Genomic DNA, 13,830 nt, shown 5'->3' with positions numbered 1-13,830 from the left:
GGGGGGGCAGTTAAGACTTGATACTGTGGATCACAGAGGTGGGACCAAGTCATTGTTTTGCAAATATCAAGTAAGTCTCAATTCTTTATCTGCAAGTCCTGAGTCAAGTCTCAAGTAAAGACAGTCAAGTGTCGTCTGAAACTTGAAAATTTCAGGTTCTTTCGAGTCTTTTTTTTTTTAAACAAAGTTGCAATTATATGTTAAATGTAAATAATAGATTGTGTGTTCATTTTTAAATCTGTATTTGTATCAAATTGTGATAAAACATGTGCAACTGAATATCCTGATGCATGCTCAATAATCCAGGTAGAAAAATCTAAAAAGTTAAATGTGGTCAAAAGGATGGCCCAGTACAGAAGAGCAACATCATCAGGCCAGGACTCTGTGGTCTACACTCATCTGCAGGCCAGCGGTCACTTTTGCAGGGATGATGTTCACATCCTTAAGAGGAACATTGGTGTGAGTGAAGGAAGCCATCTTTGTGAAGAGAACTCGTCCATCATTAAACAGTGGCGGGGTCTCCGTGTTCAACTTCCACCCTCTTACAATGCTTTTATTGCAAGCATCACGCATCCCCTTTGAATAACAGGCGGCCATCAGGGCGCTAATGATCCACTGTTAGGCTGATGGTCCTCCTTTTGCATGTGTACAACTGGTTCTGACTGTCAGCAGCCATCTGGTTGATCCACTATGAGAAGCTGTTGTTTATACTTGTTACAACATCTCAGACTGAAGAAGTCTTCAGGATGAAAGATGAAACGTTTCAACAAACAAGAATCCATCCAGAGGACCTGACTCAACCTTGTTAGATTTTTCTACCTGGATTATTGAGCATCAGGACATGATCATAACAGCTGTTACGGTTCCAACCCTGAGAGCAACGAGATGTTTTTCAGGCTTTTAAAGAACTGAAACAAGTTTAACAACAGGTTTTATGAAGTAAAATGTTTTCTTACCAGCCACTTTATTATGTCCACCTTGTTAGTACAGGGCTCAACTCTTCTCCCTGCAGAACTGCGTTAATTATTATAAACATTCCTCTGAGGTTTTGGATCATAATGACACTTTAGCATCACTCTGTCACTGCAGGTCCATGATGTGTCTCCTAAAGATGATCGATGAGACTGGAGGCAGCTGGAGTTCAGTGGTCTGACTCTCATCAGAGCAGGAAAATGTTTCCATCGTCTTATTTTCCTACTTTAACGAGTCTTCACAAACTGTAGCTTCAGTTTCCTGCTGGTAGCTGACAGGAGTGATGCCCGGTGTGGTCTTCTGCTGCTGCAGCCAAACTGTCTCCAGGTTGGACGTGTTGTGAGCTCACAGATGGTTTCTGCAGAACTTTGTATGTAACAAGTGGTTATTTGTGCTACAACAACAACAAAAGTTAAATCATGTCATCTGAACAAGTTTCTTTTTTGGGAGAAACGTTTTGTCTTTCATCTGTCTGAGGCCTGCCAACAAGACCTGTCTCTTAACTAGCTCTCATTGATGTGTTCCAAGACAGCCTCCTGAAGAAACTGGCTTTAACACGTGCAGAAAGGGGACCGTCCGTCCCAATCGATCATCATGCATAACAATATCCTGATGCATGCTCAATAATCCAGGTAAAAAAAAAAAATCTAAATCTGGTCCTCTGGACATTCAAAAATCAAAACAAAAAAAATGTAGAAATGTTTCGTCTTTCATCCGAAAGACTTCCTCAGTCTGAGGTGCTGTATTCAGCTCAGTCTGAGAAGGTGCTATTTATAAGACTGAGCTGAATACAGCACCTCAGACTGAGGAAGTCTTTCAAATTAAAGACAAAACGTTTCTACTTTTTTTTTGTTTTTTGAATGTCCAGAGGACCAGATTTAACTTTTCTGGACACACAATGTTTAAGGCCAAGTGTCCTCTGGCTGTTTATGTGAGTAGCAAGTTAGCCATTGATTGTTATCCATGATGATTGATTGTTTTGGATGGATGGTTCCCTTTTTGCATGTGTTAAAGCAAAGTTTCTTGGAATTTAACATGAGGCTGGTTTGAAACGCATCAGTGAGAGCTATTTGAGATGAGTCTTGTTGGCAGGCCTCAGACAGATGAAAAGACAAAACGTTTCTCCCAAAAAAAGAAACTTGCAGATGACACGATTTAACTTTTTTTGGTACTTATTTACCTGGATGATTGAGCTTCCAAACCTTTTTTTTTATTTGTGCTACTGTTGCCTTTCTGTCGTCTCCAACCAGTCTGCCCATTCTCCTCTGACAAAAACAAGGTTTTATTATTTACACTGAATATTTTCTCTTTTGGGACCGTTCTCTATGAACCAGAGATGGTTGTGTGTCAAAATCTCAGTAATCAGCAGTTTCTGAAACATTCAAACCGGCAACCACCTCACATTCAAAGTCACTTGAATCCCCTTTATTCTCCATCCTGATGCCCAGTTTGAACTTCAGGAAGTCGTCTCCACCTCTTCTACCTGCCTAGAGGCACTGAGTTCCTGCCACGAGATTGGATGATTAACTTTTTGTGTTAACATTTGGAAGGAATTTCACATATAAAGCCACTGAAATGTCCAGAATAGATGAAACCTGGTACATACAGAGCAGCCAGTGAGATACAGAACTTTTCATCAGATTTTGTCCCAAAGAACATTGCTTTGTGAAGAATACACCAGTGAAATGTTTAATTTCTTCTTTTAAAATGTCATAAAACCTTAAAATTTGAAACTTCTAATAAATGTGTTTGCTTGCACTCAGAGCCTTCAGGTGTGAAAACAAACCACCTGTGCATCAACACTAGTAGGGTGGAAAGCTTGTCACACATTTAATAACAAGGTTTTTAACTGCACTAAATAAACTGTGACAACCTTTAATTACTGAGCTTGGACATCATTTAAAATAAAAAAACAAAAGGGATTTATGTTTCCTTGTCAAGAGCCATCAATGAACATGTAAGATAAACTGAAAAGCAAGTTTTGTAGCTTTTGCAAAGTTTTTAGACTTTCTACATTAAAATCCTGCTATATACACACAGTACTTGCATATATATTAATTATTGCATATATTATTGCATATTGCAAATATTGCATATATATTAATCTCTATAAATCTCAAGATATTTTTTAGAATAATCTCACTCTCATTTTGCAAAATAAATATTTTTAATGTACTGTTAATATAAAAAAAGTTTTGACACATTTTCAAAAAAGGCGTTTTCTAACAAAAGTGTTCTCCTCGCAATTAAAGTATTCCTAGTAACCAACAAAGTCCAGGCTCAATAATCCAGGTATACAATCCAACAATTTTCAGTCAGGTCATCTGGACAGTTTCTTTTTTTGTACTGAAACGTTTCACCTTCCATCCAGAAGACTTCTAGTAAACATGAACAACATCTTACCAAATATTAAACCAAAGCTATTTGCCAGGGCAATTTTTGTTGATTTTAAAGAAAAATGAAGATAACTTCAAACCCAAAACCACAATCACAGCAGGTTAACGACTAATTCTAGAATATACATTTTTCTAAAAAGTTACAAGAAGAAATATTTTTAAATCAAGGAGCGTCGAGAACATTTTTATTCAGTAAGCGTTCCTCTTGAAGACAACAATTGACTGTGCAGTAGGGATGTGCAATATGGCATAAAATTAACATCATGATATGTATTGTGAAGGGTGGCGATAACGATATATATCACGATATGTTTTTGGTATAAAACTTGCAATAAAAATGACAAAAAAAACACATAGGGTGTCCTTTTGCCATCATTTATTTTGAAAACAACATTCTTTTCACAGATCAGAGAGCAGGTTTCTCTAAAGCTGACCAACGCTTACTTTAACTTTCGACAGAAAAAAACAAAAACCTGTTGATGGAACATAGCGTTTAGCGCATGCGTCCGAATACGGTAACACTATGGCAAGCTTGCCGTAGTTAGCTTGTAGCTTCGCTACTTAGCTCTCAAAGAAAAGATTTTAACACTACTTATGCTCAGTTTTCAACTCAAAAAAAGTAACGATTACCTCTGACAACTCTGATTTTACATCAGACACAGCATTACTGCAGTTAGCCGGTAGAAGACAGATCTCTATCATAGGCTAAATGTCTATCGTTTCTACCGTGTACCGTATAGATCGTGCATTCCTACTGTGCAGGAGATTCTAGTCTTCATACTACCCGTTTGCTCAGGATTTTTTTTTCAAAATCTCAGTAAAAAGAAGAAAAAACTTTTAGTGATGCAAGCCGAGAAATGACACTATATAACAAATTGTACATTCCTTCAACTGTACACTTCCTACTCTGCACCAAGCCAGTCGCTGAGACACACAAGGTCATTTACATTTTCTGATGACAGAGAAACTCTCCTCTTCTGTACAACATGACCAGCAAGAGAAAACAACCTTTCACAAGGTACAGAAGTTGCAGGTGTGGACAAGTACTTCTGTGCAACAGAGGCCAGCATGCTGTGAGCCCCTGCATGTCTGGACCACCACTCCAAAGGACAGGCCTCTGTACTGATAGTGGGCTCTAATTGGTATCGGCACACACTGTTCTCAAACAAGTCTTCCTCCTCATCACAGTCAGACTCTGGTGAAGCAGCCAGCAAGGCACACTTTTTCCTTGGTGGCTCTGATGATGTTGCTTCCTCAGATTTCACTAAAACACCCTGCCTTTCTCTAAGTAGACTAGTGAGTGAGGCCCACACCTCCCCCCTCTCAGGTCTGGGTATGCACTTAAGATCTTTGAATCTTGGGTCTAATGCAGTAGCAATCTTGAGGTATGCAATGTTGGCATTTTGCTTGCGTGCCTCCAGGTCTGCTCTAAATGTAGTCTTGAACTTGACCAGGTAGGCAGGATCATCTTCAGAGCTCTTCATGAGACGAGAGAGATGGCAAAAAGCAGGCAGGACAGCAGAGCATGAGACATACTTTTGTCCTCCCAGAATTTCACTCACATACCTGCAACAACAAAAAGTCAAACCTTCAGTCAAACTGTATTGCATCCGAATATTAAGAAAACTATCCTTCACACGTTTATGATACTTTTACACACATACACTTGTCTTTGCTACAAACAGGAACATGAAACAAACAAAAAAAAAAAAGTAAACTATACCTGCAGGGCTCCAGGAGCGTTTCCAACCTCTGTAGTTTGTCCATTTCAGCTGCAGTTGGCATGGCAATCTCGGTCCTGTGTGGGGCAAGGACGTGTCTCAGTGGCTGTTCATTTCTGAGGACACTTTTGATCATGTCCAGGGTTGAATTCCATCTGGTTGGAACATCTTGTACGAGTGACTCTTTCATTTGTCCATGTTCAGTTTGTCGTCGTCGTAATTCTGCAGCATTTGTTGGACTGTGTTTGAAATGGTCCACAACCTTTCTACATTTGTCTAGGACATTGGCGAACACACTGTCCTGCAGAGACACTGTGATTGAACGCTGGAGACTGTGTGCAACGCAGGGGACATGTTCAAAAGGCAGATGTGTTGCAACAGCCATCATGTTTCTTGCACTATCTGTGCCAAGTGTGCTGACTTTATGAGAGATATTCCACTGCTGAGCGACATTAAAAAAATCTTCCGCGTACGTTTCAGCAAAATGTCTCTCTCCTGTGATCATTACGGTCAGGGCATGAGACTGCAGCCTCCACTGTGCATCAATATAATGCACAGTAACTCCGAGGTAGTTGTGATTACCCACAGATGTCCAGTAGTCTCCAGTGACAGCAACAGTTGGTGCACGTTGTAATGCTGTCGCTTTTATAGCTCTCTCTTTTTCATACAACTCGTGAATACTCTTTGTGATGGCGTGCCGTGAGGGAAGCTCATACTTACTGTCTTTTGTTGCGGTTTTAAGGACGTCACACAGACCAGCATCTTCCACAATGCTAATAGGCCTGCAACTTGTAGCTATCCACCTTGATATAGCATTTGTTAGTTCGTCTTGCTTTTGTTCGTCAATTGTTCTGCCACACGCTGAATTCAACCTCACGGTTAGCCTTCCTTCACTCTTTATTACGGTGGATGGTCGGCTAGCATCGATGGCGTGTTTTGATTTTAGGTGATATTTCAAGCTAGAATTACTCCTGTGATAAGACATTTCAGCGCTGCAGTACTTACAGATAACTTTACTTTTATCCAGCTTGCCGTCGGGGGAGGTTTTAAAAATAAAATGCCCATGTAAAACTCCAGTACTTATCTCCATATTTCTTTCCTTACTACTCTTTTTTACCGCGCTCTTCTTCTTCGGCGCCTGCGTCTTCTTCTTCTTGAGTTTATTGGCGGTTTCCAAAAAGTGGTGCACTACCGCCACCTACTGGTTTGGAGTGTGATTCATCACGGTATGAGCACGAAAAAACTATATAATCAAATTCTATCAATTATGTTTTCTTAAAATATCTAATTATAATTTGTATATGTTTGCTCCCTAAGTTATGTTGCAGTGCATCTGTTATGTTAAACTTTTATTTTTAGCTTTTCAAACTCTCTACTCATAGATCTTCGTTCTTGCTCATATTTCTAACGGTTGTATAGTTTCATCTTCTCTGCAGTGCTCACTTTTTTCCTGTATTATGCTTCTGTATTTATAATTTTAAGTATTGCAGGGCTATTGAACTGGTGGCCCAGGGGCCAAATCAGGCCCACAGATGAACTGAGTTCGGCCCACCAATGGATTCATTTTACTTTGTAAATAAAACTAGATTTTGAACCATAAAACAAACTTACTTAATGACAATGACTGCTGGATGTCTGGCTCCTGAGCTCTTTTCTTTCAGTAACTGTGGCCCCCTGATCAATTTAGTTGATTAGCCCTGGTGTATACCATATTTTCCACCGTACACGTCGCTCCACCCTATAAGTCGCATCAGTCCAAACATGTCTAATAAAATAGAAAAACACAAATACTTCACTTTGCCGTATATGTCGCATCTATTATGCGTCACCGCTGACAACCAGGAAATGTGGGCTGGTGTGCAAAAAATCGATTGGCTGCCAAATGGCAGCTGCTGGGGCGTGCACAGGTAGACTTTAACAAGAATTTAACTAGATTAACACTTAAAAACAATTTGTTTGCTTGAAATTATAGTAAAGGTGTGTCTCAGTTTAACTTTTGCTTAATAAATGCACTTTAACGGTCAAATTTTATGCATTTTGCTGGGGTGGCGCAGGCTCGCAGCGAAATGAAGCTGGTTGCTCCAAGCGAGCTGGACGAAGGTGGCCGCCTAAGGCAAGCTGACTGTGTCATTAAGACATGACATGCTGTATTTCTTTGGCGCCATCTAGCAGCTGAAAATGGTAGTGTTCAATATTTTGAGTCAGAATGAATGAAAACAGTCATATCTCAGCTAAAAATTGGTTTATAAATATGAGAAAAAAAATCCATAAATACGTCACTTCGGCCAATAAGTCGTGGGGCATGCAAAGAAACACTACTTATTGGGTGAAAAATACGGTAGTTAAGTCCAGTATGTCGTCCTCGCTGCTCAGTTTGATAGGGTGAGTGCTGTGCGGCAGCCATACAAAATAAAGGCTCTTATTGGTTGAGCTGCGCGATGATGCCCATCCATAGCCAGCAGATCAACATCCTGTCCCCCAGGACCAATGGGTTTTTCTGTTCACTGAGTAACAAACTTAAAAATTAAGAAAAACTGTGTTAACACGTTAAAGAGATTGTTGCTGTTAAGCAATGGCTGTGCCAACACTTCTTTTATTACACACATACATATGTATATATATATATATATACACATACATATGTATATATATATATATATATATATATACATATATATATATTATATTAAAAATTTGAAGCAGTTTGACATTGATGTGGTCAGAAATAACTTGTCAACTATTCAAAATGTGTCGATGAGACAAACTGTTATATTTGCTTCTTTTGCAAGTGCTCCTTTCATAACACCTTCATTGAACACTTCTTAAAATTCATTAAACTTTCCTAAACTGTTTCCGACATCTTAGAGGTGAAACAGGTTTCTCTAATCTCAATATACACATGAACACTAGTAAAAGTTTAACTGATTAAAAAAAATTTTTAGTCCCATCGCTTGGAAATAAACATCAAAACAGCACCTCTGGTACATCATTTACATTTAGTTCTGCCAATTATTTCCTCTTCCTATATTTATCAAAAACCTTTAGTGTGATCATCTGATTGTTTTGTGTGTTATTCTTCCATTAACATAACTAGATTTTAACATCTTGATAAAAATGAAAACTATTTAAAATGTGTTGGAAAACAAATTATTTTTTTATTAACACATTTATGTTTTACATAAAGTAAAAACAAAATGAATCCCCGTCTTTTGTTCCAGCCCTATCAAACCCACCCTCATCCCGACCATCATAGTCTAGGAAACAAAAAAAAAAAGAGCACAACGACAGACGAACACTTTTCTTTGACGAGCCGGTGGACACACGCTGTACCTTGGGTAGGACCAGAGAGATTTGAAACAGTCTGTGATTAAAAATGAAAATATAAAAAAGTAAATGAGCATCGCTGATAGTTTTATCAACCAGAAACATGAGAAGAACCAGCACATCAACGTAGTGCTTTTTACATCCTACGTTAGGACTTTAGGAACGTCGGGCATTGACAGATGAACATGATATGACTATCAATCAACCCCGCTGAAATTTTCAGGCAGAATGCTTTCAGCTAAAGACGGCGCAACGTGTCACTTTTAAAGTTGCCTACAATGAACAATGCCTGAGGTAAGTCACAGACACCCCCTCGTGATTGTGTGCTTTATTTTCTATTTGGCTGATAAGACAGTCAGAGGGGATCCAGGCAGCCGCCAGGGACATGGCAACACTACTCAAGAGAACTGAACACATCACTTTGCTCAACCTGGAATAACCGTTTGTTCAAGCGAGAGCAGTACGGTGTGGACAAAGACAGGAGTCAAAATTACACATCTCTGCTGCAAAATTCACTGAGCAAACTGCAAAACAAAAGGCAAAATTAAAAAAATAACAAAAGTGGATTCTTTGTGTCTGAGGTGTGTCACAGGATTGGCGTGTTTTTGCTTTTAGAAGAGAAGTGCTCCCATACTGCCGACTTCACTTTGCTCTTTCACAAAGATCTCAAAGTACTGGTAAATGATGGTTACGGCCAAGAGGATTCCTGTACCCGATCCGATGGCTCCCAGGAAGTCTGCCATGACAGACAAGCCTCCTATACAGAGCCCTCCGAAAGCAGCAGCTGTGGGGATGTACCTGCAGAGAAAACAGAGCGTGTTCCAGAAAACGGCTTCTTGGAAGCTGCAAAATAAAATGTGAAACTAACTCCACATTAGATTTTTACCTGTTAAGTTCATGCACCATGGAGGTCTCCCTGTGTCCTCTCATCACCATCTGCTGTTCCTTCAGCTGCTTCGCCACCTGGGATGAGCAACACGACAAACACATTTTGAATATTGGACTGTTGAAGGCCAAGCTGCGTACAGCCGAACACACACACTTACGTCTTTGGCTGAGGATCCTGAGACCTCGATCCAGGTCTTGGAGAAGAAGGCACAGGAGCCAAGCATGAAGAAGATGTAGATGACAGCATGAACTGGGTCATCTAAGACAGAACCGAACGACTCCGGAGGAGAAAGGTAGTAGCAGAGACCGCCTACTGGGTAGGCCCGAGCTGGTCCTCCGCTCGATGTGTCCTGAACACAAACACGCTGGAGGTGAGGAAAACTCGGACACGTACGGAGGATACTGTGCACCGAATTACAGCCTAACCATGTTAGTTATTTTGCAAAGGCCTGTCACACTAACACATTTTGCTGGGCGATTAATAGTCTCAGAAATTATTGCGATAAACGATAATATTGTTTGAAATTTGACAATAATTAGTAATTATTGTCAAATTTAAGAATAAATGATGCTTTAATTGTCTTGGGTGCAGTACCTTTTTTCGACCACCATATGGCAGTATAAAACAGTTTGAACCGAAGGATGGATAGTGAGGGAGCAAGCTGCGTGTCTATTTAAGAAAAATGGGAGGGAGGACCCTTGACGTGACATGAGCCGTCTCTCCTTCCTTTTTTCTGGATCTCAAAATGGCAGACACTCGGAATGTTTTGAGCTCTTTCGCATAGCATTTTTCACAAAGCTTTTGATAAATAAATCAATCAGAAAACAAGTTCTCAGCTTCTTTTTACAGAGAAAAACTACTTTTTAGACAAAGGCACAAGTTTCAACCGTGAATGTTGTCGCTTCGACAAGACGGAGGTTTTTCCCCAAGGTCAGCCTGTTAGCTTAGCTAGTAGCTTAGCTGCTTAGCTGCTTTTAACGATCCAAAAACACGATTTTGGAGTTAAAATAGTTTTTAAAGAGAAAAGAGAACATGAGGAGTCAGTGAAGAGCACCAGAGTTGAGCCTTTTGTCATCCAGTGTCTTCAGTAGAAAGAGAGAGACATGAAGAAACGATAAAGCCGAAAAATGAAAATGAGGTCTATAATTTTCATTTATCATGCGATTAATTGATTTATTGTTTATCATGACAGGCCTAGGCTGAAGTTAGATACAGAAATGAAGAGTCTATAATCTACTTACAGACCAGGTTCCCAGGAGGTTGACCAGGAAGTTGCCACTGAAACGTGTTGACAACATTTGGGAAATGACGTACAGATTGGAAACTAATGCAGACTGCAGGATGATGGGGATGTTGGAGGTGTAGAACAGTTTGATGGGGTACGTGTTGTATTGACCACGGTAGCGAGCCGACTTGATGGGCAGGTCCACTCTGAAGCCCTGATAAAGAGACTCAAGCTGAGTACAAAACTTCTAGACCAATAAAAACTGCTGAGACATAATTCTCAGATTGCGACGACACCTCACCTGGAAGTATATGACCACTGCAAACACAAAGATGGTGGCAATGAGGTTCATGAGGTTGGGCAGGTTTTGCCTGTAGAAAGCCTCTCTCAGGGCGCGCACCTTGTCTGTACGAGTGGCCAGCAGATGGAAGAGAGCGATGATGGCTCCCTCAAACTCAGTACCTGGATAAACCACATGAATCGCTGGGTTAGTCACGGTGCACAGGTGAGATGTACCATCAGTTTCATTTCTGAGCTGGGCCTATACCTCTGCCAGTGTTGACAGTGGTGGGACTGAAGGCCTTCCAGACAATGGTCTCGCAGATATTTGTTGCAATGAAGAGAGAAATACCAGAACCCAGACCATAGCCCTTCTGGAGCAGCTCATCCAGCAGTAAGACTATCAGACCTGCAACAAAGAGCTGAAACACAAACAGCTTGTTTTCAGACATGTCAAGTAAACTAACTGCTGTAAAAAAAACAATATGTTATCGCTCTTCATTTGGGCAGACAAAAGTATATTTTATGGCAAAAATATTTGTTTTATTATTTGTATTTTAAGACAATGCGGACTCACCTGAATGATAATAAGCAGGCATATACCAGCACCCATCTCTGAAGGATCTCCATACATGCCAGTCATAACATACACTATGGCCTGTCCAATGGTGATGATCATTCCAAACACTGCAAAAAGGAGAGGCAAAAACATTTAAAATGCAGTGACAGCAATAAAACTCTATGACTTTATAAGCTTTAAAGTATTGAATTAAAAGGTTTTGAAATCTAAGAAACAAGATATAGAAAAGGCAAACCTACATTTCTGAGCTCCGTTGAAGAGAGCTCTGTCCTTGGGAGTATCTCCCACCTCGATGATCTTTGCACCAGCCAGAAGCTGCATAATGAGTCCTGAGGTGACAATGGGTGAGATACCAAGCTCCATCAGAGTACCTGGATGTAAAAAAAAAAGGGCAACAAAAGTTCAAGATTTATATTTTTCATTTCTATAAAAAAATACATTGAACAAAGATGTTTTTTTTCTTCCATATAGGTGGAAAAAAAAACCAGTAAGAGTCAAAAATGTGAAGGAGGCTAACAACTCTTGACCTTTGGCTTAAGGCATGTGGTAACAAGATAAAGCTACCCTCTGTCCAACAAAAGCTCTACAATGATCCGGATGGGAGAGGAAACATTTCTCACTTAAAGAAACTGGTCCAGATAACATGATTTAACCCTTTTTGTTGTCATCTACCTGAATGATTGAGCTTACAAACCTTTCTCTACATTGAACGTTACAATAAATATGATACAAGCGCACACCTCTGTTAGAAGCCAGGATAACTCTCATCCAGTAGAAAGGATCTGCTGAATCTGACGACATGATGCCAAAGAGTGGGATCTAAACAAGAACAAGAAACGTAAAGTACTCTGCAAACAAGCGCCGTTACCTAAAGCAGCACTGACAAGCTGGCTGAGGGTCATCAATAGTGTCATTACCTGGCAGCACACCAGAAAGATGAATAGCGTGATAGCGGTCCATAGTACTTTTTCTCTAAATTGAATCTGAACAGTAAGAAATAGAAGTAGGCGTCATTCATTTTCAAGTCATGCATGCAGAACTCAACACAAACAGAAGAGAAGCAGGCTTGAGCTTACCTTTCTTTCTGGTTTCTGAATCTCTGGCAGGACTGCACAGAAAGGCTTGATGACTTCCAAAAACTTAACTATGAAAAGAAATAAAACACCATTTAATTTTAATTACTGTAAATGTAAAGACAAGCAGCTTCTTACTGAGATTCAGCTGCACCTCTACGACCAGGTGAGCCCAGATGCAACGTCATCCCTAACAGCAGCCACTTAAAACAGCTGTCAGGCAACATGCAAATAATCAATTCAACACACAAACAACAAATATTAATGCGAGTGTGTTCAGAGTCGCTGGTGTTTACGGTTTTGGACAGATTTCTGAGGTGAATCCGAGTGTTGATCAGCTCTGTATCAATCACTGAAACAGACTTTAGAATCTGGCAGGCTTCAAACTGAATTAAAATTATATAAATAGGCTCCAGAAGGTCCAGTTTCAAACCTGCCAAAGTTAACAGGTGAAGAAAAAGCTAATCCATTTACATGTTAAACATTAAAACGTTAGCTAAGACGCTAGCTGTAGCGTTCAGTCTCAAACCGCACGAACTAATGTTTAAAACAAGAGCTGACACACATTCATATTTCATAAATCTCATCTCAGCTGTGACACATGTATGTTCATTAAAACACCATTGGTGCTTTTGGGTTGTTTTCACTAGGAGCTAGCTAAACTTCTCGCCACCTAACCTGTGTTAGCTTCCCTGCACACCGGCGCGGAGCTCATTATTCCTCTGGTTTAAAAACAAAGCAGGTGTGTTAGCCAACACTCCAACTCGTGGATGAAAAGGAAACGAGCATACTTACTCCCCATGGTGTCTTCAGGTCGACTCCTGACGTCTAGCTGCTACGACTTCTGCTCCGTGGAGTCAATGTGGCTCCATCAGCCACTCCGAGAGGAAAGAGACCGAGTCGGAGAGACACGTCACCAGACCAGCCGCAGACACACGTCACTTCTCCGGGGGAAAAACACGCCACGTTCCGCTGTCTGCCGGCAGTCCCGCACACCTGTGTCAAGCTACAACTTCTTTAAAGCGCTAAACGAATAATTACAGGTAAAATAATCAAAATAAGAAACATAATTATGTACGGTAATATATTAAATAAAACAGTGAGAAACGTTAAACATTTTCTTCCGCCAGAGGGCGCTGTAGTCCTTCAGTCAGTAGTGACAGTAAACCGACGAAGAAGAAGATTTTGATTTTTAACAAAACTTTATTTAACAACCGTGTTAAAAAAGTGATCAGGACAAATTTAAAATAAAAGAAGAAAAAGAAGAGATAGATGGATGGATGAAGGATAAATAGACAGACATGATAGATAGATAGACAGACATGATAGATAGATAGATAGATAGATAGATAGATAGATAGATAGATAGAT

General features: G+C 40.1%; 1 protein-coding gene across 1 annotated transcript; it reads right to left on the bottom strand.

The window, feature by feature from the left end:
* Nucleotides 1-8,268: 8,268 nt before the first annotated feature.
* On the bottom strand, nucleotides 8,269-13,361 carry LOC119411717 (protein transport protein Sec61 subunit alpha-like 1). Its single transcript, XM_037678634.1, has 12 exons — nucleotides 13,255-13,361; nucleotides 12,463-12,530; nucleotides 12,304-12,369; nucleotides 12,127-12,205; nucleotides 11,626-11,757; nucleotides 11,384-11,493; nucleotides 11,075-11,228; nucleotides 10,829-10,989; nucleotides 10,544-10,741; nucleotides 9,460-9,651; nucleotides 9,300-9,376; nucleotides 8,269-9,211 (listed from the first exon to the last, which is right to left on the bottom strand). The coding sequence occupies exons 1-12, from the start codon at nucleotides 13,259-13,261 to the stop codon at nucleotides 9,025-9,027; spliced, it is 1,431 nt and encodes a 476-aa protein (XP_037534562.1). The 5' UTR covers nucleotides 13,262-13,361; the 3' UTR covers nucleotides 8,269-9,024.
* Between the last annotated feature and the right edge of the window lie 469 nt (nucleotides 13,362-13,830).

The sequence above is a fragment of the Nematolebias whitei genome, chromosome 7, assembly GCF_014905685.2.
Source record: "Nematolebias whitei isolate Nwh7 chromosome 7, NemWhi1, whole genome shotgun sequence".
Lineage (NCBI taxonomy): Eukaryota > Metazoa > Chordata > Actinopteri > Cyprinodontiformes > Rivulidae > Nematolebias > Nematolebias whitei.
Note: the sequence above shows the minus strand (reverse complement) of the source record. Positions and strands in the feature narration are given on the sequence as shown.

What these genes read in the sequence shown, in the direction of transcription:
- LOC119411717 (XM_037678634.1), bottom strand. An exon ending in TCTTTCTGGTGTGCTGCCAG is followed by an intron (nt 12,206 to 12,303) that starts GTAATGACACTA and finishes GTTCTTGTTTAG; the next exon opens with ATCCCACTCTTTGGCATCAT. An exon ending in CACTGTCAACACTGGCAGAG is followed by an intron (nt 10,990 to 11,074) that starts GTATAGGCCCAG and finishes TGGTTTATCCAG; the next exon opens with GTACTGAGTTTGAGGGAGCC.